Below are 25206 nucleotides of genomic sequence, written 5' to 3'. Positions count from 1 at the left end.
ACTAGTAATTTTTTTAAAAATGGAATTAAATTATAAATGAAGTGGTACACATGTCTTCACTTTTTTTGCCCTTGGACGAAATTTACACGACTTTGAACATTCCAATAAACTCCAATTAAACGACTTTTAAAATACGGTTTATAAATTTACAAAATCAGCATTGGACGAAATTCTTAGTTAGGTGACACATGCACTAAAAAAAATCCCACAACTTGGATATGTGATCATATGATGGTGAGAGGGCGAGAAGCGCGTTGCAGCAAACAACATTGACTACTACCCGAGTTGACTCGTTCAATACACTGAACTCGCCCATCGCCTATTTATTACTCCAGTATAATTTGATTTCCAATCATCTCTCTCTCCCATTGTTGGATTCATCGATCGATTGAGTGAACCAATCATGTACTCATCCAACTCCAACTCCAACTCCACCGACTATCAGAAGTTCTCCGATGCCACAGTATCTCCGCCGCGTGATTACACCACTCCGACCGGGATCCCGCTGAGCTCCACCCAGACATTTTACTCCGAGAAGCCCGAGCCGAGGCCTCCTCTTCCCCCCAAGCCTCAGGTGCCATGGTCCACCGGTCTCTGCGGTTGCTTTTCCGATGTCCGCAACTGTGAGTTTCTTCATTAATCCACACCGTCTCTTAATTCACAATTGCAAATTGGAATCTATCATTACTGAATTAATAATTAATTAGGTTGCTTGACGTTCTGGTGTCCTTGCATCACATTTGGCCGGATTTCTGAGATCGTCGACAAAGGATCCAGCTGTAAGTATACATATCTAATTTTCACCCTCTTAATCAAGTTATTTAATTAATGAATCCTAACTAAATTACAAAAGGATATTATGGGTAAAAACCTTATGTTATGAACCATCCATTCCAGGTTAATGCGCTGCTGCCCCTGCATCGCATTAATTGTCTCCTCATATTTTTACCACTTAATAATCATTGTGTGGTGACTTTCCTATTGAATAGAGTGGTATGATTGAGTAAGCGTGTATAGTTGATTGAGTAATGAAGTTGAGATGATGCAGCTTGTATTCAGAATGGAGCACTGTACACATTGATAGCGTGCGTGACAGGGTGCCCGTGCTTCTATTCGTGTTTCTACCGCTCCAAAATGAGGCAGCAATACTCGCTCCACGAATCTCCCTGCTGCGACTGCTTGCTCCATTGCTTCTGTGAATCTTGTGCTCTCTGCCAAGAGTATCGCGAGCTTAAGAATCGTGGATTCGACATGACCATCGGTATAGTCTTTCTTCCTAAATGCTGCAATCTATACTATCTCTTCACTTCACTTATTCATTGGGAAATTAGTACTACTAGTAAAGGAAGGTGTGAAAAAATATAACTGTATTATTAGTTTTGATGTGGTTAATTTGTTTTGTTGCAGGATGGCATGGAAATGTGGAGAGACAGAATCGCGGAATATCCATGGCTCCAATCGTTGAAGGCGGAATGACCAGATAATTATATTCCATGCAAATTTCTCTCTATATATAATGCTTTTCAATTCCATGCAAATCTCATGTCTGTTTTTCTACTGTAAACCAATAATTCAACTTTGTTCCACTTATAACTTATGGACTATATATATATAGTTTGTACAATATTTAGAATTTGCATTTTATTACTATCCTCTATATATATATATTGTGTACATAAATTCTTAGTTACATGTAAAAATTTGTGTAAAATTAAGTTTTTATTTACTAAACTTCTAAAATGACAGAGAAGGTCTTGGATGCAGCAAAGCGAAAAACAAAAAAAAAAGAAAAAAGAAAAAAGAAACAGAGTGAAAATAAAGCTTTTAAGATACAAATAGATTATACTGTATAAAAAGTTACGAACCAGGCTAGTAGAAGTAGTATGTTATGCAGCTCAAAAAATAAGGGGAGTTGATAATTAATTCGATATATAATACGATGACAATTGAATAATAGAACTTCTTGCTTCGTGAATATATAATACTATTGTTTACTCATATAATTACCATTTGATTCTGGTACCTAACCATACATAACCTACCCTAAACATGGTGTAAATATCTAAAATAAAGAACTGCACGACAATAAATGGGCTAAACGATTCGTCATTCGTTTTTTTTTTCTTCTAAAAATTGACTGCCATAATCTCCCTATCTTCTCTAGTTCTCTTACTCATTAACATATTCTTGACCTCAAACTTAATTGTTCATACCTATGATTCTTAATCATGATCTCCTTATAACTAATCCAATTAACGCACATGTAGGAAACTAAATTTGAACAAAAACCAATGACAATGTCCTAATAGCACTGTTTGCCAAATTAAGAACTAGTACTCCCTCCATCCCAACTAAGTTAAGTCAAAACTTTTGGACAAGGATATTAAGAAATTGTGTTGAAAAATATGAGAGATGAATAAAGTAGGAAAGATGAAAAAAGAGTAAAGTAGGTGATTTATTAAAGTAAGAGTGATTGAATGTTTTGTTTTTTTAAAAAAAAATGACTCAACTTAGCTGGGACATTCCAAAAAGAAATACGACTCAACTTAGTTGGGACGAAGGGAGTACAATTTACAACTGCCAATCAATTGTGATATACTCCGTACGTCTTACATTCTGATGTTTGACTATATTGTACGTTGGCGGCACACTTTGAAGGCAAATCTAGCTTATGAGTTCCCGCATGCGATGTCGCAACCACTCAAACTTTACAGAATTATTAATAAACCCTTAAACATCATTAATTATTATTTTAGTTTTTTATGTCTAAGAAAATCAAAATAAATTTGAAAATTCAAAATTTGGATTATTAACTTTAAAGTCCTTAATGTTTCATTACATTTAAACATCGAATATTTGCCGAAATTTGGGTTGGCATCGTAAATAAAACTCTTTAATGTAAAAATTTATTGGCTCCGTGAATTCTTAGTAAAATAAGAACAAATTCATAACATTTAGGACCCGAAGCTTCATCATGATGTTTAGGAATCGAACTTTAGTATGGTGTTTAAAGTGTTTAATTAATGGTAGTTCAGCTACAAATCAAAATCAAAATTGTTTTAACCGTCACTTTAATTAAGAGTAGAAATGGACAAATTCATAATGTCAAGTACCCGAAGCTATCAAAATTAATGTACTAAACATATATTTTAGACTAAAATAAACTTTAATCCTAAAAGTAGCCTTTACATAATTTTCACAAAAAGTCACATATTATAAAAAAAATAAAATAGGTCATAGATTTACAAGATTACTGCATTAGATCAAGATGGACTAAATGCAATTATTATCTGTACAAGATTATTAAATCGATCTACAAATTCCATTTAATGTTAAACGAAAAAGAAAATACTCCTATATAAAAAAGGAAAGGGCAAAGGGCAATCAATGTTCAAACGGCCTACAGCATGCCAATCGCATATAAAAAAAACAAAGTATAGAAAATGAAATTGAATATTGGCCGTCGATTTCTGACAAAGTACAGTAAAGTGATACGACACAGAAAACACACAGGCGATTCCTCTACAGACAGCACCCCCTTCCCCACACACGCTCATTTCCTCTCTCTCCTCACTCAACCACTGCCAAAGCTGTAGTAGCAATTGCAACCCCTTCACCCGCCTATTTTGTTTGGGTTTTTTCTCAAATAGCGTGGGCACTTGGCTCTTTGGATTGGAGCTTTGTAGTTCAAGAAACATAAAGGCTTCGCCAAATGGGTTTATTTCTTCTTGCTCTTTTCCTCATGGCCATTTCTGCTTCTTGCGCTGATGAAGAAGGTAGCTGATTTGTTTGAAAGTTATGTTTTACTTTTTCTTTCTTGTTATGGATTTCTAACTGAGCTCATTTTTAGTTGCATTTCGATCTCTGTTATTAAGTTTTGTGATTTATTGCTCTCTGGATTAGGGGTATTTTGTTCTGCACATAAAGATTGTTTTTTTAGCTGAAATATGATAAAGATTGTTTTTTTAGCTGAAATATGATAAAGATTGTGTTTTTAGAAGAAATAAGAATATTTCTGCTTGTGCAAGTTCTTCCATGTAACTGAAAATCCTTAATTATTTATTTTCCTGGCCGTATTTGAAGTTTTGTACTCCTAGTATATTGGTAACCAGCTCATGTTGCTTTTCTTTTGGACACAAATTATTGTACCAAAGATTCTATGAGGTAATCTTGACCCCACACCATATGTACAGGGTTTTTTTCTTCACCATATATTTCTACACATACCCTCTTTGATGTCTGTGTTTGTGTATGAATAGCACAATGCAAGTGTGGTTGAGGAGACCCATTGAGTAATGGGAGGGCCAAGACATCATGTTGTGCCCCAACTTATTGTTGAATGTCCCAGTTTAATAGTTGGGAATCTGACATGTTAGTCATGTGATTATGGATCACTTGATATTTTGTAGTTTGTTTAATCAAATGGGCTAATAACTAGGGCTTTCCACAACTGTCTGTCAGCTACTTTCAAGTTTTTGTTTTTAAGTTAGTGCATATTAGGTAATAATTGCAACATTCTTTTGGTAAATAATGTTTCTTAGATAGATTATTACCTCATGGCTTTTATCTGCCTAAGCTTTCTTGATACATCGGTTGTTCTTTCTGTAAGAGTCAATCATGTGGTAGGCTGCAAGCTATGACTTAGTGTATGATAACTGTGAGTTTATCTGCAAAATTTAGAATGATCATAAGAATGGTAATATTTCTCTATATTAGGGTAACTGTGAGTTAATCTGAGTTCACAAGATCTAATTTTTGATTTGCCAATATAAAGCAACCAGAAATCATCTTATTGTCTTGGTTTCTCATCTCCAGCTGCTTTCATTGGAGTAAACATAGGCACTTCCCTCTCGGACATGCCAGATCCGACCCAAGTGGTGGCCCTTTTAAAGTCTCAGCAAATCCGGCATGTAAGGCTTTTTGATGCTGACAGAGCAATGCTACTAGCTCTTGCTAATACTGGTATACATGTCACCGTATCCGTGCCTAATGATCAACTGTTAGGCATTGGGCAGTCTAATTCCACTGCAACTAATTGGATTTCTCGCAATGTTCTTGCTTATGTCCCTGCCACAAATATAACTGCGATAGCAGTTGGCTCGGAAGTTCTAACCACGCTTCCAAATGCTGCTCCAGTTCTTGTCTCTGCTATGAGTTTTATTCACTCTGCCCTCGTGGCTTCTAATCTTGGCTCTCACATAAAAGTTTCCACTCCACACTCGTCTTCCATAATCCTTGACCCGTTTCCGCCCTCTCAAGCATTCTTCAATCGCTCTTGGGAACCTGTCATGGTGCCGTTGCTCAAGTTTTTGCAATCTACAGACTCTTACCTTATGCTAAACGTTTATCCATATTATGATTACATGAAAGCTAGTGGTGCCATTTCGTTGGACTATGCTCTTTTCCGACCTCTTCTTCCAACCAAGGAAGCTACTGATCTCAATACGCTCCTCCACTACACCAATGTATTTGATGCTGTAGTTGATGCAGCGTACTTTGCAACATCGTATCTGAACTTCACTAATATCCCCATCGTGGTGACAGAGTCAGGTTGGCCTTCCAAGGGTGACTCATCAGAGCCGGATGCCACCCTAGACAACGCCAACACATACAACAGTAACCTCATAAGGCACATTCTCAACAACACGGGGACCCCAAAACACCCTGGAATCGCTGTTAGTACATTTATTTACGAACTATACAATGAAGATCTTAGGCCAGGACCCGTTTCGGAGAAGAACTGGGGGCTCTTTGATGGCAATGGGGTGCCGGTTTATATACTGCGCCTGACTGGCTCAGGGACAGTGTTGGCAAACGATACTACTAATCAGACTTATTGTGTTGCAAGGGAAGGCGCTGACAAGAAGATGTTACAGGCAGCATTAGATTGGGCGTGTGGACCAGGGAAAGTAGATTGCTCTCCTTTATTGCAGGGGCAGCCATGCTATGAACCTGATACTGTTGCTAGCCATGCTTCGTATGCTTTTGATGCATACTATCACCGTATGGCAATGGGTGAGGGGACCTGTAACTTTAATGGTGTTGCTATGATCACCACAACAGACCCAAGTAAGTCCGCAAAAGCACGTTTCTATCCTTATATTGGGAATTTCCAGCTACATTTGATCATGACAAGATTTATGCAACTAATTTGATTTGAGTATCTCACAAGAGGTTGCTTTGTCATATTGCAGGTCATGCTTCTTGCATTTTTTCTGGAAGGTACTAGTAATTTTTTTGCTAGTTGATACAATTAATATATATGTGGAGTAAACTATTTATTGACCTCTATCTTGTTCAATGCAACATATTTCAAGTTTTTCTTACGAATTTTTCTCTGCATCAGTGCTGGAAGAAATGGCACCATCACAAATACAACAGCTGTCGCTCCATCAACCAATTCTACGGTTTCTGGTGGTCATTCGCGCTCTCTGTGCAGAAAAGATTTTTACGGGCACTCTCTAGTACTACTACTTGGTTTCGTGTTATGGACTGCTGCATGTTTGTAATGATATATATCCACATTCATGTCTCCGACTAAGTCGTGCTTGAAACCCTAACACAAGTCCAGCACACCCAATTTTGTTCTCTCCAGAAGAGTTAGGGGTGAGAATTTCCTTGTGTAACATAGCTGGGAGTTGTAGAAAAGTATTGATTCATTCATTTGTGTAACAAAACATCAATTTCTCAATGATTCATGATTTGTGCCTTTTGTGTTTCTCAACTGAATTTAGAGTTATAAGTAGCACAGACAAATCCTGGGGACTGGGGTATATGCTGCTGCTCTTTTGTATATATGTTTAATGCCAACATAAGGAAATAGAAACCCAATGCAACTGCTTAAATCTATAATCAACTTCCTCAAACCATCACACTACATTCAACCAAAACCATGTAGTACTTTTTTCCATTTTTCAGAACATTTCCCCCTAAATCCAACTACATTTTCTTACCACTTAAAACATGGATAAAATATACAAGAAACAGTAGATCATTGTTCCAAAGGGTCCACGGCAGTCTTGAAGAGAAGAACATACACTTTGTCAATGGAGAAATACAAGAACCCTCCAAGGGAATGTGTCACATATGAGCCAAAGCTGGTTCCAACAATGCAATGCCACGCCGGACCATATGTTGAGTCGAACTCCTGCAAATACCATAAATGCTCCTCATATCTTCATGTACCATGGTCGCCAGACAAAGTTCGTACTCATTCACAACACATGAATATAATCAAACAAAGTCTGATTCTCAGACACAAGTAGCTTATGCAAGAAATGGTGCGAAAGAAATACTACTATATATTCTTCATGTAACATGATTTCTCCACATCAAGTTTCTTCCAATATCACTACTGAAAATTTAAAAGGTTGATTACCGTAGGAAGCAATGATCATTATCAAACTTTATGCTGAATTATGAGCTGATACTATTACATCATACACATCTCAAATAGCATTACCATCTACACACTTCTAAGTTTTTACTAGTACTATTATTCAACTTTAAACCAAGTAAAAGCTTGCACACGCTGCTTTCAAGAAAGTTGGTCTTCTGTGGAAAAAAAAGAGGAGTCAAAGCATTTTTTTAGTGCACCTTCTCAAAAAAATGAACTTTTATTGCAACTGAGGAAATGTTTCAACTTTTCAAAGCTTTTCCTAGAACTCTGCACAACCAACATCCACAAAATAACACCATACTATTCATTTACATTAACGAATGGTGAATAGGAAAAATGGTTAGTTCTTTCAGTAATCAACACTACACATTATCATAGCCTTCACAAGCCCATGAAACTATTCTGCATTTCACAAAAACAGATGAACCCTTTGCTAAAAATTCAATCTTTTTTATATGGGAAAAGGTTACAAAAACAAGAAAAGTTTAAAAAAACTCTAATTGCAAGTGTGCAAGAAACTGATAATAAAAAAGAAAAGAAAAGGGACCTTTTTGAGGGAAAGAGCGAGGCGATTGCTGTTGAGCTTGAGAGAAGCCATGGAATCAATAATGTCTCTAGCAGTTTTAAAGGCGTGATTTTGTAGAGGCAGAGGCATATCCGAGGCTCTCACACGCACATTCATGCGATCATGATTCTGTTCCTGCTCAGCTGCATTCTTTCTCTTTTGTATCAAACTGTTCAAGAATTTGCTTCTCCGCTCCAGCTCTTCTTCTGCTCCCTGCATCTCCATTTTCAACCAGATGATGATGGTGTTTTCATCTACTAGTATTTTCTTCAATCATGCAGTCAGTCAAAGCTTTTAGAGAGAGAGAGAGGGTGTTGGTTTATTGATTGGTAATTTGGTATAGTGTCCAAGAAAGAGAAAAGATACACTACTATTTGAAAGGTGTTTGTTTTTTGTAAGAAAAGGACATGAGAAGGAATTCGGTTTCTGCAAAGTGCCCCAAACAAGAACCTCGATTACAATGACTGAACATGGGCGTATAGTAATTTTGGTTCTTTTTAGGAAGTGTTTTTTAAAAGAATAATGTTGTGCGGCCACGTTATGGTTAGCCATAAATTAATTAAATAACAAAAAAATTGATTTTTTTTTAAATTTTTGGTTTAATACTACTTGATTTTACTTTTATATCATCTTCATTATATGTTGCTCAACATGTTAGTGTTGCTCTTTCGTAGTTTTTGTTCAACTTATTACTACTGTCATTTCTTGATTGTTGCTCAACGTATACAGTAATTCGTGATATTAATGTGTTTTACGTAATAGAATTCAAAGATAAGTATCAACTCACAAGTCCATTCACACACATATAAGTTTATATCGACTAAATTAATTCTTTATGGCCGACCACATTATGACCATTTAGCATCACTCTTTTTAAAAATAAAATTTGTATGGTTTGACGTAGACAATGTTGTTGGAATTGGCGTGGGTATTATTGGAAAACAAAAAAGGACTAACTATTTTTTATGAAGACTGGTCACCATATTGGTGTTGCTGTAATAATCAGTTTGGCGTAAGTTGGTTTTTGGTAAAATATATTGTTATATCTATCAATATGTATTAAATTACCAATTAAAAGTAGATTGGAGGAGATCATCTTGTTTTTGTTAAATAAAGATCTTGCATGTGTAGTGAGGCATGGCTTTGACTAAAAAAAGGGTTTAAGTTAAACGGATGCCTAGGTTTAAAAGATGAGGACCAATGTTTTAAAAACCGGACCGGACCGGACCGGCTGGTTCGACCGGACCGGACCGGACCGGCTGGTTCGACCGGTCGGACCGCGAACCGGTAGGTAGTTCGGTCCGGTTCACCCCTTTAAACCACCACTGCATTGAACCGCCGTGAACCGGTGGAACCGGCAGGTCGGACCGTGAATCGGAAACCGGTTTTCTATTTTTTTTTCAAAAATTTTTAAAATTTGTTGTTGGTAGAGATTGAACTCATGACCTCTCTTCTAGTTAAGAAGACCTCTACCACTCCACCACATGGACTCATTGAACAATTTGAACATTAAATATTTTTATACATTAACCATTAATTTTATCTAAAAAACTAATAATTCATTTTAATTTTATTATTCTTTAATATAATTGTTAATTATAATATATATAATTATCATCCTTTATATTTTAATGATGCTCTACTTACCACCTATATTATTATTAGTACCATATAAGATTCATTATTTACTATAAATAAATTTTTATATTACATACTTAATTTATATATATTGACATTAATGAATAATCTTATCTAAACTAATTAATAAGTACTTAATTCGTATTTAATTATATATTATTTTACGAAATAAATTTTCTTAAATTAATATAAACATTATCTATTTTAATACATGAAATATTAATTTTTTTTATCTAGACTAACTAATATTAAATATATATATATATATATATATCTGAATATATTTACTAAATTTTAATATTATTTATATTTATACATCACTAATTATCTATAAGGTTTAATGTTTTGTGATATATTATTAATTGTAAATCATTTACTAAATTTAATATATTTTTATATATATTTGCAACAGTAAACGGTTAGACCGGTGGTTCGACCGGTTGGACCGATTGAACCGTGAACCAGTAACGTCGTCGGTTCGCTTGCCGGTCCGATTTTTAAAACATTGATGAGGACCCTGTTCAAATTTAAGAACTTGTGATTATTATTGTTGAAGAAATTTAATGCATCCTTTATGTGATCCTTGATGAGATGAATTAATGCTTTGTTTAGCTTCATTTAATAACTGTCATATATAAACTAAATAAACTTGTTGGGAATTGGATTCGTTTTTTTTTTTGTTTTACCATAGGTGTACCGAACCCGCTTTTGGTAGAATCTGACTAATCCTGCATGATCGGGTTTGCGGATTAAGGCCGAAAGTCTTTCAGCGGGTGGCGGGATTTGAACCCGTGACCTCAAGATCATCACAACTCCGTGCTGCCAACTGCGTTGCTACCCGTTGGTTTGGATTCGTTTGATAGGGACTAGCTAAGACTTGGAATTAATGATATCGTGACCAAAAATTCAAAAGTTTTGACAATGATGTGCTCCAATGACTTTGAATCTTCCTTGCAGAAAATACAACGATCATTCTCAATTCTTAGTATGTCTAATATGATAAGTCTATACTCTAGTATTGATGTGAGCCAAAATATCTTGTTTTGCCACTCCTGTTTTGAATTTTTCGGTTAAGATTACCATTATGCAAACCTTGTTTAACAACTTTTTAAATCACTTTGATGAGTCTCATATATAGCCCTCTAATCTATGCAGTGGCGGACGCAGGAATAAAGTTTGGTAGGGGCTTTACTAAAATTTCTCATACTCTTTTTCGTCCATAAAAAATAGTCTCGTTTTGCCATTTTTGGATATCGACTAGTCCCATTTCTAAAAATGGAAAGTTTCTTTCTCATATTTTTATCTACTTTTCTTTCTATCTCATTTACTTTACCTACTTTTTCTCTTTCTCTCTTACTTTATTAATTTCTCATTAGAACCCGTGCTGTCCACAAATGAGACTATTTTTTTGTTCCGTCATCTCTTATATTTTACTCTCTTAATCTATCTTACTTTGTTTCCTCTCTTACTTTACTCTCTCCACTTTAAACTTTAACATCAATTTCTTAAATCATGTGCCCAAAAAAAACACCCCAGCTACCTTGAGATAAATGAAGTAAAAATTACAAAAATGCATAAATATCTAATATATAAAATTAATCCAGCCCAAGTTTAACAAAAAGAATAATATAATTCATGTTCTAGTTATGTTTGTTTTGCTAAAACAATAAATATCTGATACGTAAAAATGCATAATTATCTAACAAACTGTGATTTTGTAAACTACTTCCTTCATTTCCTAAAAATAGAAATTCTTTACTTTTAGTTTGTTTTCTAAAAATAGAAATTCTTTACTTTTAGTTTGTTTTCTAAAAATAGAAACTCTCCATTCAGGAAATGGATCCCACGACCTTTTAGTATTAATTTCATTACTTTTTTCTATTTTTTTAATAGACTAATTTGGATTAAAACTCGTATTACTTCTAAAAATTTTATTTTTAAAAAAGGGAGAGAATGACAAAAAAAAGAAAAAGAAAAAAATTGACTATCACCTCACCAATTACAAGTTGTAATTGTTGTGTGAATAAAAACGTTAAATTTAGGAAACAATTTAAAAAATGTTACTATAAGTATTTAAAACTTAGTTACACTATACGTATTATTTGGAGAGATAAAAGTTAAATCGTGCAACCATTTAAGTAGGGGGTAGAGATTGACTTTTTCAACTGTTATTATTATATTCATTTAAGTTTGAAGAGGTTTTATTTATTTCTATCTTCTTCCTCGTCCCAATTCTCCCGCGGCCATTGTTTCAAGAAGTTAAGTTTTTTTTTTCTGTAATTTTATCTTTCAGCCCCTCCTTTCCACTAAATTTCTTTGCCATGAAATCTAAAAGATATAAATTTGGGAAGGGCCGAAGATAAAGTATTTTAATTTTGAAAAAATTTATAATAGAAATTTATTTAAAAATAAGTTTGGGAAGGGCTTAAGCCCCTCACCTCCTCCACTTGTGTCCGCCACTGAATCTATGTGTACAAATTGATGGAAAAGTTGTGCCAGAAAAGATCCAATTTGGTCGATAACGTGAAAATAAACTAGACAATTTGAAGCTGGGCGGATGCGGTGTGTTTTTTTATAGCTCTTCTTTAAATGCAAATTCTTAGGTCCAGAGAATTCGCTAGAGCACAGGGTTTGGAAAATCGTGAACTTTTAGAATGCAGTCGTTGTCACAGCAAATCCCGCTTCAAAACCGCAACCCTCTACACTATTGGCTAATATAGGGAAGTCGGGATCGAATCCACGAGGATAGAAACGTTAGAATACATTGAGAGAACTTTTGGAGGGTTGGCTGCTGCCACCCAACATGAGGATTGAGTTTTAACTACTAGGCCTTAGAATTGAAATCTAGTTTATTCTAACTACCAGATCTGGAGAATTGAAAGTACGTAAAACGTAAATGCATGCATGATTCGTATCCAAATGCAACTTGAGAGTATTCACTAAATCCCGTGTCAATTAAAAGAGTTTCCAAAAATAACCAAACACAAGGCATGCAAAAGTAAACGGAAAAACAAATTTTCCTAATTGGCCACTGACAGAAAACTGCAATTAACAAACTAAAGCAAACTCGACTATAACTACTGATCGACTTCATCTTCTTCAACAATCAAATACGAAACAAACAGAACAGAACATGAAAACAGAGCATGCTTCAAATCAAACAACGAACGCTAAGATTAAACTAAGAACTATCAGATCCAATCTATTGAACCAAGTAATCAGCAATAACAAAGGTTCCCATGCAGATCCAAACTTACGTACTCAGATTCGAACAATTAAAAGAAATCTAAACTAGATCTATCAGATTCATCACCAACTAGGCCAGATCCACAACTTTCAACATCTTTCCAACTCCGATTCAATCTCAATTCAGTAGATCAACTCCGATCAACACCGATCTCAACTACGATCAACAAATCAATTGCGAAAAGCATCCAACACAGTAATTCAGAGCAATAAGCATCAGAATCAAACGAAAACAGAATCGAAACTAGATTAACCATAAACTGTAAACGAGTCACAAAGCAGTCGCCGGATTCCCGACAAGGAAATCGACGAGATAAAAAGTACGTGCGAAAAGTAAATTGCTTCTTCACTCCTTCTCGGAGTGGTGTAACCTTCCAACTAAACAAAACACCACACTAACTACCCCAGATCTCCCCTTGAACCAAGTGCGTGAGCTAAGTGAGTTTTTAGAGAGCGGGCCGGAAATGCCAAGGAAATTTTCTAACTCATCTCCTTTCTTATCGCAAGCTTCCTGGTATTTATAGGCGTGGCTCAAATCTCTAGGGCAACGGTCTTCTTGATTTGACGATTGTGCCCTCGAGGATTTTGCTCTTTTTCTTCACTTTTTTCTCTTCTAATTCCCTGTCCTAGTAATTGTTCTTCGTTCTTGGGCTTGGCAGATAATTCACTCACATGGACTTATAAATGCATGTTAGCACCGTAGAAAAAATAGAATTTATATATAAAATAGATGCATGAAACGAGCCTTATCACAATTCTAAGTTTGTGTAAGTAAACAATAACAATAATTATCGATCAATCCCACTGAATATATAAGTTCAACAAAGCCTAATTATTGGTTTACATTACAAAAACAAACACACGAGATTTGCATGGAATTGAAAGCATTATATGTTGGAAATATTGCCGCCTTTACACGGGCAACCCTTGCTATTACAAAAGAACAAAAACCGGAAGGTAAATGTAACAATATAAATTACAACGAACGTAAAAAGATGCAAACTATAGTATTCTTCAAGTCGAGTCGAGGTGACCCTCTCTCCGCAAGACGAAATACGCCTCGGCTAGTGCTCACGGATTGGCGTAATGTCCCCAAAGATGAAGCACTTTCCTCCTATCGAGTTGAAGCATCTCAAACTCGTAGGCTCCGGTGAACTTAAATTGGAAGCAAGAATCGAGCAATACAATACTTCTAAGATGCACACTAGAATGTAGAGCCTAGAGAAAGTAGAGAGAATATTTGTTGTTGGTTTTCTCATCTCCCAAAACTCCATCTATTTATAGGATATGTGTGCCTACATGAAGAGTCATGGCATTAAGGCATCCCATAATGCATTTGGAGGTTACACAAGATGAAAAGCCAAAGGTTTGGCCACATCAAAAATTTCCCTCATTTTACATGTTTTTTCCAATATTATAGTAGTATATATAGATAGATAGAGATTTGCATGGAATATAATTATCTGGTCATTCCTCCTTGAACGACGGGAGGCTTGGCTATCCCCCGATTCAGATTCTGTTTCTGCATATTTCCATCCCATCCTGCAACAAAGTTACCACATCAAAACTATTCTAGTTACTATATATTTTCCCTATGATTATGAATAAGCGACCAAAAACGCTATATAGTGATTAATTTGTAGTGTTGTGATAAAATTAAACATTTAGTACTCCCTATATTGAGAAAGAAATAGAAATAACATACCGATGGTCATGTCGAATCCACGATACTCTTGACAGAGAGCACAAGTCTCGCAGTCGCAGCAGCGAGATCCTTGGAGTGAGTATTGCTGCCTCAGTTTGGATCGGTAGAAACACGAATACAAAAACGGAAACCCTATATGCATTGAGAATACGTACAAGCACGGAAACCCCATATACATTAAGCATGCTGCACCATCCCAATTATTCATTACTCATTCAACTTTATATGCTTACTACCTCCCTCAATTATACCACTATACTAGTACTATATTACTAATAAAAAAATATCAATAAGAAAGTCACCATAAAGATTAAAAATATCAGCATGAAAAGACAAACTTAATGCTATGGCCTATGGGCAACAACGCATTGATGTACATGGACTTTGACATTAGGGTTTTTGTTTTACCCAGATTTTTTTTAAAGAATGTTTTACCCAGAGTTGGTAGTTAGGTCGTCCTCCTAAAAGTCTACTCCCACAATTCATTCTTTCCAAATTCTATAATAACTAAATAACTTGATTATGAAAATTTTTACTATAATTGAATACTCTTTCCCCTAGTTCCAATTTTTCATTTGAGTACATCCCTTAATAGTTATCCCACTTTTTTTTACTAAACTACTTTTGGTAATTGACCTTATATTCTGATAACTAACTCATTTTATTATAATACTAATATATAAAAGTAGGATCAATGTTCCATTAACTTTTTCAACGACTTTTCTTAAAATATGTGTCTTGTCAAAGTGTGACTTGGAAAAACGAAGTGAAAATTAGATATGTTTAGTATACTTACAGCTGGATCCTTTGTCGACGATCTCAGAAATCCGGCCAAACGCAATGCATGGGCAGCACCACGTCAAGCAACATGATTAATTATGAACACACCAACCAGAAAAACAATTGAGTAAGGAATTGTGAAGTAAGAGAGACGGTGTGGATTAACGAAGAAAAGAAACTCACAGCTGTTGCAATCGGAACAACAATAGCAGAGGCCGGTGGACCAGGGGAGCTCACTCTGAGCGTTCGGGGGAAGAGGAGGTGTTGGCTCCGGCTTCTCTGGCGGGGTGGAGTTCACTGGGATCCCAGTCGGAGTGGCGTAACCACCCGGCTGAGATGCCCTAGCGCTGGAGTTGGCGGTCACAATGATTGATCAACCAAATTGAGAATGGATGATAATGATACAAATATAAATGAAATAAGTGCTGACCAAAACAACTACTAAGTCAACTTGCGGACAACAAACTAGGCAATGTCATTTGCTGCCATAGAGTTGGTATTCTCTCCGTATATTTACTTAGTTTATTTATGTTTTTAGTATTATTATTTAGTTGTTATGATTTTATTTACTTTCCCTAATGCTTAGGATTAGATTTGCTTTCGTAGTTTATAAGAGATCTTTTTATACCATACATACTATTAATATGTGTGGAGTCTTTAATTATTATTAAGCAGAATGAAGAATTAAATTATTAATCTCATTCTCTCTTTCAATCTGGCGTGAAACGCCCTCTAACACTTCAACTACGGTTGTTCTCTTTTTTCTCCCTACAATTTCACTCAAATAATTCCTCTGAAAAATAAAACCCTATCATGCAACCAAACGCATTGCTCTGGGCCTCACAATATTATGATATTATTGCACATCCTTATCTTGTGACCACCATACCTTTTCTTACTCCGGTGTCAAATTCTGGGACTTCATATTTATCAATTTTCAATTTTAGTCCATTCATATTAATTGAGTATTTCATTTTTATCAATTTTTGTTATAGACCTTATATTTTATTAACTAATTCTCATTCACATTTTATTATAAAAATAATATAAAAGTATGATCCATATTCGGTTAATTTTTTCAAACCACTTTTTACTAGTATTACGTTTCTTAAAATCTGTGTCGGATCAAAGTGAGACATATATTAGGTTTCAAAGGAAGTACTACTATCTTTTATAGTCAAGAGGCGTTAGTAGTAAATTCTTTCGAACCCGGCTCATCCAACTCTTCTTCCCCTCCTTCCATGGGCGGAGCTACTTGAGAGATATAAGGGTCAAATCCCACCACCCCCCAACAAATTTTATTAATAATCCATCCGTTTCATAGAAATAGGTTGGATTTTATTTTCGTTCCTCTTATAGAAATAATCCTCTTTTTCTCTTTTTTTTAGCATTTATGAGTTTCACCATCCACTACATTATTTCAACCACTTTTTCTCATTCTCTCATATTTTACCAATTATATTAATATCTGTGTCATTCCCAATTAGCCAATTTCTATAAGACGGAGGCCTATTAGCTTATTTCTATAAGACGGAGGGAGAGGGAGTACTTTTTGTTTTCAAATTTCTTTCGTAAATGCCCCAACCTAAAATTCTTTTAAAAAAATTATATATTAATTCTGCCTCTTCTCAATTAATTTCCTGCTCCGCCCTGCCTCCTACCCGGTCCCATTCTCACTCACAGATCAAAGGAAAGTAAAAACTGAGCTATTGATTCAAATCGATCTCGTGCGATTTGTTGATGTATATATTAATCAAATAAAAGAAAATACTAGATCAACAATACAAATCGAATGAATTTATTTTCATGGATTCGTTTTGTACATCGATAAATTCAAGAAAGAATGAGAAAAAAGAAGTTACGTTTTCCACAAAAATACAACCTACCTTGGCAAGACCAAAAAGAGCCTAATGTGGTGGGTAATTATTTAATTAAATGAACGGATTATATGTATAAGTATATGTATGCACAACTCATCTGTTCATCCCTCCTTCAACAACCGGGGCCGTTGTGATACCTTGGTTCTGCTTATTAGCATTGCCGTCCCATCCTACATATAGAGTTGTTTTTTTATAAAATCAAAATCAAAATCAAAATAAATAATTATAAATTATACTACTACTACTACTACTACTACTAGTATACCGAGATTCATGTCGAATCCACGGTTTTTGAGCTCGCGGTACTCTTGAGCAAGAGCGCAGGGCTCGCAGCAGCAGTGGATGAGGATATCGGGGCACGGGATTTCAGGAAGCCCGTACTGGCGCCTCATCTTTGTGCGGTAGAAGCATGAGTACAGGCACGGCCATCCCGTCACCACTGCTATCAGCGTGTACAATGCACCACTCGCTCCGCATGCTACAAATTTCACACACCACATTTTCTATTTAATTAAGATTAATTGTTAATCAAATGGAGTAAAATTCATTAATTTCACTTCTACCGTGTATTGCAAGATTAATTTTTTGAAAAAGATTCACTTACAAACTGAGCCTCTATCAACAACCTCCGCAACCTGTCCAAATGTTATGCAGGGGCAGAAACATGTTATGATACCTGTACGTACAAAAATGAAATGTCATGTAATACAATGAAATACACTATTAATTTAAATAGCATTGGAATATGAATTATTATAGTACTATTGGGGACATCTTCAAAACAGTCGAAAAGGCCGGTGGTCCACCGGGCGGGAGGGCCGGCGCCCTGAACATTCAGGTTGGTCGGCGGTACAGGGTGCACGTCATGAGGGCCTACAGGAGGTGGCGCTGCTGGATGTTTCTCACCATCATCTGTAGGCTTAGAATAATCCATGTTTATTCAGATTTTAATGGAAAAGATGCAAGTTATTTGTGGTTCAATATCTTTATATACACTTTCGGATTACTGAAAATAGCTGTCATTTTTAAATCAATGGCCTTAAAATCACAAAACTAGCTACATTTATTAATCACCATAATTAACATTAGTGGTTTCCGTCCTGACACCACTTAATCCACCATTTGTTTAGGCAATCACTCTCGGACTTACTAATTTCTCTTTTACCATTCAACTACTCTATAATAAGCTTTCTAAAAACATAATTATATCATCATTCCTAGGCAATATTTGTATGTTAAAAGTTAACATGATTATACTCTGATTTATAATGTTTCTGTTTTAAAAGTTTTATTCTTTTCCAAGTTTTCAATTTTATGTATTCAATTTAATTATATAATCCCTTGTTGTAACTTGTAAGTAATTTTTTTTATTTGTCGATCCGAATCCATTACTAATAAAACACTTTAGATTAATTTGTTTATGGATACTTGAAAATTTAAAACGCAGATTTTGATTCAGATAATGATTTCGATATTGATGTTTCATTGATAATATCTCAATCATAGGATTTTAATAAACTTAAACATCCAACTACACGAATAGAAATATGAATGATTCAATTCCAAATCAATTTGACAGAGCCAGAATTTGAGTGCATCATAAAGCCCACTTGTATTGTGTCGAATGCGGACGGCTATGAGCCCAATATCTCAATAGTGAGCTTTATTAATCAAGCTAATAAATATGCACAACTTATAGTTTTTTACTTTTGACTGTAATATCTTAATTGAGTTTTATTATGTGCTATAATTACTGCCAAATGTGTCTATTAAAAATGTACATTTTTACAATCTATTTTATTAAAAAAATCACTCTTCTTTTCTAGTACTCCTTATTTACCAATATACATATATATAATTTTTTTTAGATGAGCCGCATCACAAGGGACTCAAATCTGAAATATTTGACCCCAGACATTAACCTCTCTAACGCTTGTTCAACTCATATACACACTATACATATTTTTTCTAGTGTTCCTAATTTTCTACTACCACTTATCTTTTTTATGTAAAAAACTAAATATGGTCTATCGACTATCATACATCATCCGACTTAATTATTTACCCACAATGTCACTTTTTCTCCACCATAAACAATCGATCTACGATTTTATGAAATTGGTAGTACTAAGAATGTTACACACTTTTGATTAACAGAGAGAGTATTTATTTCAAAAGCATGCTGTCACTTGAAATCGGAATTTAATTTTATAATGTTTACCTAGGCTTGAGTAATTCAGCTCAGAATCTCAAATTCTTTAATGAACAAAACATGAATAATTTGACGCAATTATAGGTTATTATATAAAGCTTGAAGTTGACACCATTTTTTGGCTATATTCATCTACACTCCTAATATTGTTCATCTCTTCTATAGGTGACAATTTTGATAACCAAACAATCACGAGTGTAGTTACTTGTCTCGATTAAATAATTGTGCATGTCCCATTGTTGTCAGTTGTCACAATAGAGACGACACTTATTTTTCAAATGGCACACCCTATATTAATATTCGATACGTTTATTTTCGTAATTCATGAAATTAAAATAAAAGCAACAGATTTTCATTACTGCTAGAAATATAGAAAAAAATCAAAGTTTATTGGCCCTGGAGTTTATAAAATGGGAATGACATGTGTCTCGAGACAACTAGATAAGAAAAGTGTAGACAAGTTACCTTATGTGTTAAAGATGTGAATCGGACCTCTTACCGATTATTGGTTTATTCAAATTTTGGACTTATTGGACTGAAAATTTACAGAACTAGCTATTTTCTACTTTAACCTTAAATGTTTAAATTTTAGATCAATCGGATGGCTAATTAATCTATATAGTACTCCATTCGTCCCTCTGTAGTCGAGGCGTTTCTTTTCGACACGAGATTTAAAAAATTATGTTAAAAGTGAATTGAGTGAAGAGGGAATGAAATAGGAAGGAAAAAAGTAGAGAGATGGAGAAATAAAGTAAAAATAGTAAAATAAGTGAGAAGAAATAGGTTGATTTTTGCCAAAAAAAATAAAGAAAAAAATGGCTCAGCTATAGTGGACAATCTAAAAAAGAGTACGACTCAAGAAAGAGTATATTTTTTACTTTAAAAGATCTTATATTTATAATAAATAAATACTTCTATATAAAAGAGTTAAAGGCATCAGTAATACGACAAGTACACAAATTTTGTGTGCCGATAGTATGCAATTTTTATAGTTGTCCAATAATATTTGTTCAAATACAAAGAGAAATTTTGGTACTACCGCCTGTATTGAAATACTACTCCCTAGTTAAGCACATTACTCGACATTTTAGCAAGTTCACTTTAAATACAAAATAGTCTTATTTATCCATCTTTGTCCATCCTTCTATACTAGTCTCTATCTAATTATGGTATACTAATTTAATTTTCTAATGAGATGAGTTCCATTTTCACTAATAATTTCAACTATTTTTTGTCTATATTTTTCTTATAATTTTACATTAAAATCTGTGTTTTCTATTATCAAATTTATTTTATAAAGCGTATGGAGTATAATATTTGGTTAGTGAAAAGCTTATCATATGCAAAGACAATAATGTGTTAAAATGATGGGTACTAGTTGTTTTTTCAAATAAGTAAGTAGTATTGTAGGTAATTATAAAAAGAGGTGCTAAAAATTGAAATGCTGCACCTGCACACGTCTAAGAAAGTTATCGTTGTTACTTTTAATTTGGTGAATTTTACAGTCCTATTTTATCGCTGTTCACTTTCTTATCCCAAATGTTTAAAGCTTATATACTGATTGATTTCTGACTTACATAATTGTCAACCTCTTGGGGTCGATTTATCACGAGCATTAGTTTTGTCTCCACACATTATTAAAGAGTATCATACATTTATTCCAGCGTGTAAAGTTGATATGTGCGCTCTCATAATTTTTGGCATTTATTTTTAAGATTTGTCTTTACTACTTTCTCTTTCGACCATAATCAATATTTACTGAAATATATAGATACACATTATAATAAACAACCACGACTTAATATATCAAAAGAGGTTTGTTTATCCAGTATATGCACGTCTCGGACAGCGTTTGATAAAAAGAAATAAAATAAAGTGAAACTCTCCTATTTTATTTTATTTTATTTTAAGTTTTATTAAGTTTGATGTTAATATTAATCCCCTACAGCTAGCAATTCATTATTTTAAAATCCATTAATTTAAACTACTAGTAGATTGATCGGCGTCGGCCCTTGGAAGAGCATCCACAATGGTCTAGGACCTCTCATAGCCCTCACATAGCTTTCCCACTGCCACATCATCCAGCACTAAAATTCTCCTGCCACATCATCTGGACATGCAACTGGACATCAAATAGCTCTCACATAGCCTATCCACATCACTAATAACAATTATATAAATTTAATTTACAATTGTAGCAACATACAGAATTTAATTTACGAGATAAATACAGGAAAATTGAATAATACTATTAAAATTTTAAAAAGTACAATAATTTAAAAAAATACATTTAAAAAAATTACATAAATTTAAATAAAAACTAATGCCTTCCAATCCTCCGCGCCCACAACTCTTCAATTAAATCCTTTTGGAGTCGAATATGAGCCTCCGTCTGACGCATGTCGGCATGTGCTTGGAGGAGGGCTTCTTCATCGTGAGGTACCCTACCTCGTACGTTGGCGGCGGCGACGCCGTGGCTTGGACCTGCTTCATCATCGTCATTGGCCCAATCAGTCAGTTGTACACCTTCCTCTTCGACAATCATGTTGTGCATGATAATACAGGCGTACATTATATCAGTAACGCGCTCGTACTCATCAGCATCCCCATCACTACCACCACCACTACCACCGGCATTACTCATTTCTTAAATTGATCTTGTACAGAAAGAAAGATAGAGAGAGTACTCGTTAAAACAAGTGATGCGAATGAAAATGACGTCCAAAGCGTGTATATATAGTGTTTTCGAAAAAAAAATTAAATTATGACGCCGGTCTGACGCCGATCCGGGGCCTACAATGGCGCCGTGGGGATCGGCGTTAGAACCGGCGTCACCACACGAATCGGCATGGGTACGCCGAAATTGACGCCGATTTCGCCGATGCCGGTCGCAATGGTTCGGCGTCAGAACCGCCGTCGGCGAAAAATCGGCGTCGCGGTTTTGACGCCTCTATTGCTGATGCTCTAAGAGTACAAGTATCCAAAAATGAGTACTGACATCCAGAACTCAAATAGAGGCCGCTATTGCAAGCTGCCTCGTTAGTCATACCACATCCACAAATATTAACGATTATAAACAAGAGATAGCTAGCCCCAATCTTTTACTTTATTGGTGAATTATTAAATTATCTTATAGATGGTTCTAGAGGAATCGAATACCATACAGTAGAAATTTAGTCCCAACACATGAACTAGAATATGTATTCATACATAACTCCGGCAATTTGCCAGTGGGATAATGATTGCCATCATATGAAACCAAGAATTAATACAAACAAATAAATCTAGTAATTAAGAAACACAATTTTACTTAGTATATTAAAAAAGGTGACACAAAATATGTTACTCCTTTACTCCCTAAAAGTCGTCCTACTAATCTGAGTCGGATTTTAAGAAATATAGTATAAAAGAAAATGTTATAAATGAAATGCGAGGCCTAATTGTATATACTCTTATTAGCTTTCTAGAGTGATAAAATTTTAGTAAAATAGTTTAATGGGATATGAAATACTTTATATACCCGGAAGTGCCGCTTGCATGCTTGTTACAATTAGTATCCAGCAGTTTTCAAAATATTATGGCATTTCTCATTTATTGCAGACAAAGAATAAACCACATGATACCCCTAAAATTTGGGGATATCATTAATTAAACAAACACAATCAACGTTATATAACGCAACTAATGCTAATTAAATAATGAAAAGCTCTCTCATGATAGAACTTTATTAATATTTGGCATGATCACATATGATTCTCTCCAATAGGTAAGAGGCTAATACTCAATATTTTTAGAAGGAATGCGGGCCCTACTATACCAATACCAAATATTCACATGAGATGATGAGCTTCCCTGTCACAAGGGCATAACCGTCATTCGCACCCTTAGTGCCTCCCTACTTAAAACTCCCCCAACACAATTCCATGGCACATAACACAAACAAACAATGAGAGCTCTACGTTCAATTTTCCTAACAATCGCCCTCTTCCTCACTACCTCAGCCGCGGCCGATCCCGCGCCGGCCCCCGGCCCCGCAGAAGAAAATGCGGCCGAGTTCATCCGCACGAATTGCGAGAGCACGCAATACCCGAAGCTCTGCTACCAATCCCTGAACGGGTACGCCAACGTGGTGCAGCAGGACCCGGGTCGGCTGGCAGCCGTGGCGATCGGCGTGAGCCTGGCCCGCGCCACGATGATGTCCGTGTACGTGGCGAACCTGAGCCGGCAGGCGGAGCCCGAGCCGCGCGCGGCGTCGGCCCTCCGCGACTGCTTCAGCTTGTTCCGCGACGCGGTGGGGCAGATGCGCGGCTCGGTCAAGCAGATGCGCCAGCTTGTGGGAGGTGGGGAGGAGCTCCGCTTCCAGATGAGCAACGTGCAGACGTGGATGAGCGCCGCGCTTACCAACGAGGACACGTGCACAGACGGCTTCGAGGGGATCGCGGACGCCGCGCTCAAGGCGGACGTCTGCGACCGGGCCGTCGACGTCAAGGAGGTCACCAGCAATGCTCTGGCGCTCGTCAACCGCTTTGTTGATAAGGTTGTGGTGCCATGAATACTGCATATCATCCAACTTTTATTTATTTAGTGGAAGCTTTTAGGTAGTAATTGTTTTTTTTATATATTTATATTGGTGAATATGGTAAGAGATGAGATGTGTGTATAAAATGGAAAAAGTTTGATGATGGGCTAGCTACTTTGAGTTTTTGGATTTATGTAATTTAGATATATAGGAAAAAATTTGATTCTGATAATGATGAGTGCAGTTGCTGTTGTTACATGTAATTATTTGTTTCAGTGCTAAACCGTCAATTGGTGATTCTGTTGTAATTTTGATATTTTTGAGTGAGTGCATTGTGCATACAACCCTTTGTCACTTGGAGTGTCCACAATAAGAATACCATGCCCAAGTCCAAGCCACAAAAACTTATTCATAGCTATAAAAACTTGTTCAGGACCACAAAAAAACATATCTCCCTTAGTGGACAAGCCACAATAAAAAAATCTAATTATTTTTTCAATTGTTGGTATAATTAATTTAAAAGAGTGGAGATTGGAATGGAGTGAAAATAATGAAAGGAATGAGTATATTTATAGGAAATAAATAAGAAATTTTTTTAAAAAAAAGTTGGGTAGAGCTGCAGCTCTTGGCCGCTGCAATAGGGCGCAGCGGGCTGCGCCCAAGAGCCGTGTCCGAGCCAACTAGGTGGCGCGCCCATGGTCGCCCCCTGCCGCGGCTCCCTATTGTTGATACTCTTATTAAGTGTTTCGTATTTCCTTTTTTTAAGACGTCACAGGTTAAATGGGTTATTTCTTTTTTTGGTATTTTCTCTTCTACTTTTTTATTTTTCTTGCTTTACTCTTTCCACTAGCAAAATCTCATTTTCTTATATTGTCTTGAGTGACTGAGGGAGTAGTAATAAATAATCCTTATCTATGTCTGTATATACATAGTGCGTAGGAACTGGATCAATTGGAATGTTAATTATGATGAACAGGGACTATGCCAAAAGGATGTACCACATATTCGAATAACGAAGAATTAGAAATAATTTAATTAGAATAAGTAGACAAGAATTTGTCTTTATTCCGTATACAGAATGTGAGAATTGATGGTGTTTATTCCTAAAGTAATAACGAGAGCTAGTTGCACTAGTTATATCAACCTTTTTAGATTGTGATATGTTTTAGCGATGAAATTGACAGTATAAACAAGGAAAACCAAATTTTAAATATTTCATAACAGTATATTTCTTGTAATTAAAACAGAGGAAAGCCAGCCAG

The 25206-nt window shown here is 35.5% G+C and overlaps 6 protein-coding genes across 6 annotated transcripts; 3 read left to right on the top strand and 3 right to left on the bottom strand.

Moving 5' to 3' along the window:
• Nucleotides 1-243: 243 nt before the first annotated feature.
• Nucleotides 244-1644, top strand: LOC121771605 (protein PLANT CADMIUM RESISTANCE 2-like). Its single transcript, XM_042168441.1, has 4 exons — nt 244-623; nt 708-779; nt 1049-1261; nt 1408-1644. Exons 1-4 carry the CDS (start codon nt 404-406, stop codon nt 1482-1484), a joined length of 582 nt encoding a protein of 193 aa, XP_042024375.1. The 5' UTR covers nt 244-403; the 3' UTR covers nt 1485-1644.
• Nucleotides 1645-3413: 1769 nt separating this feature from the next.
• LOC121771601 (glucan endo-1,3-beta-glucosidase 3-like) lies at nt 3414-6709 on the top strand. Its single transcript, XM_042168432.1, has 4 exons — nt 3414-3776; nt 4816-6069; nt 6195-6222; nt 6347-6709. Exons 1-4 carry the CDS (start codon nt 3713-3715, stop codon nt 6507-6509), a joined length of 1509 nt encoding a protein of 502 aa, XP_042024366.1. The 5' UTR covers nt 3414-3712; the 3' UTR covers nt 6510-6709.
• A 148-nt stretch (nt 6710-6857) lies between these two features.
• LOC121771606 (dynein light chain 1, cytoplasmic-like) lies at nt 6858-8327 on the bottom strand. Its single transcript, XM_042168442.1, has 2 exons — nt 7947-8327; nt 6858-7147 (listed from the first exon to the last, which is right to left on the bottom strand). The coding sequence occupies exons 1-2, from the start codon at nt 8187-8189 to the stop codon at nt 6992-6994; spliced, it is 399 nt and encodes a 132-aa protein (XP_042024376.1). The 5' UTR covers nt 8190-8327; the 3' UTR covers nt 6858-6991.
• Nucleotides 8328-13659: 5332 nt separating this feature from the next.
• LOC121770868 lies at nt 13660-15419 on the bottom strand (the record flags this gene model as incomplete). Its single annotated transcript, XM_042167652.1, has 4 exons — nt 13660-14390; nt 14554-14622; nt 14709-14739; nt 15350-15419. Coding segments are annotated over 4 exons (369 nt in total), but the record flags the coding sequence as incomplete, so codon positions are not given.
• A 1685-nt stretch (nt 15420-17104) lies between these two features.
• On the bottom strand, nt 17105-18151 carry LOC121771103 (protein PLANT CADMIUM RESISTANCE 2-like). Its single transcript, XM_042167893.1, has 4 exons — nt 17976-18151; nt 17818-17889; nt 17479-17691; nt 17105-17383 (listed from the first exon to the last, which is right to left on the bottom strand). The coding sequence occupies exons 1-4, from the start codon at nt 18145-18147 to the stop codon at nt 17307-17309; spliced, it is 534 nt and encodes a 177-aa protein (XP_042023827.1). The 5' UTR covers nt 18148-18151; the 3' UTR covers nt 17105-17306.
• Nucleotides 18152-23233: 5082 nt separating this feature from the next.
• LOC121772746 (pectinesterase inhibitor 11-like) lies at nt 23234-24252 on the top strand. The gene has a single exon (XM_042169955.1). It carries the CDS (start codon nt 23372-23374, stop codon nt 23975-23977), a length of 606 nt encoding a protein of 201 aa, XP_042025889.1. The 5' UTR covers nt 23234-23371; the 3' UTR covers nt 23978-24252.
• Nucleotides 24253-25206: the final 954 nt, after the last annotated feature.

Source organism: Salvia splendens, chromosome 16 (assembly GCF_004379255.2).
Source record: "Salvia splendens isolate huo1 chromosome 16, SspV2, whole genome shotgun sequence".
NCBI lineage: Eukaryota > Viridiplantae > Streptophyta > Magnoliopsida > Lamiales > Lamiaceae > Salvia > Salvia splendens.
Note: the sequence above shows the minus strand (reverse complement) of the source record. Positions and strands in the feature narration are given on the sequence as shown.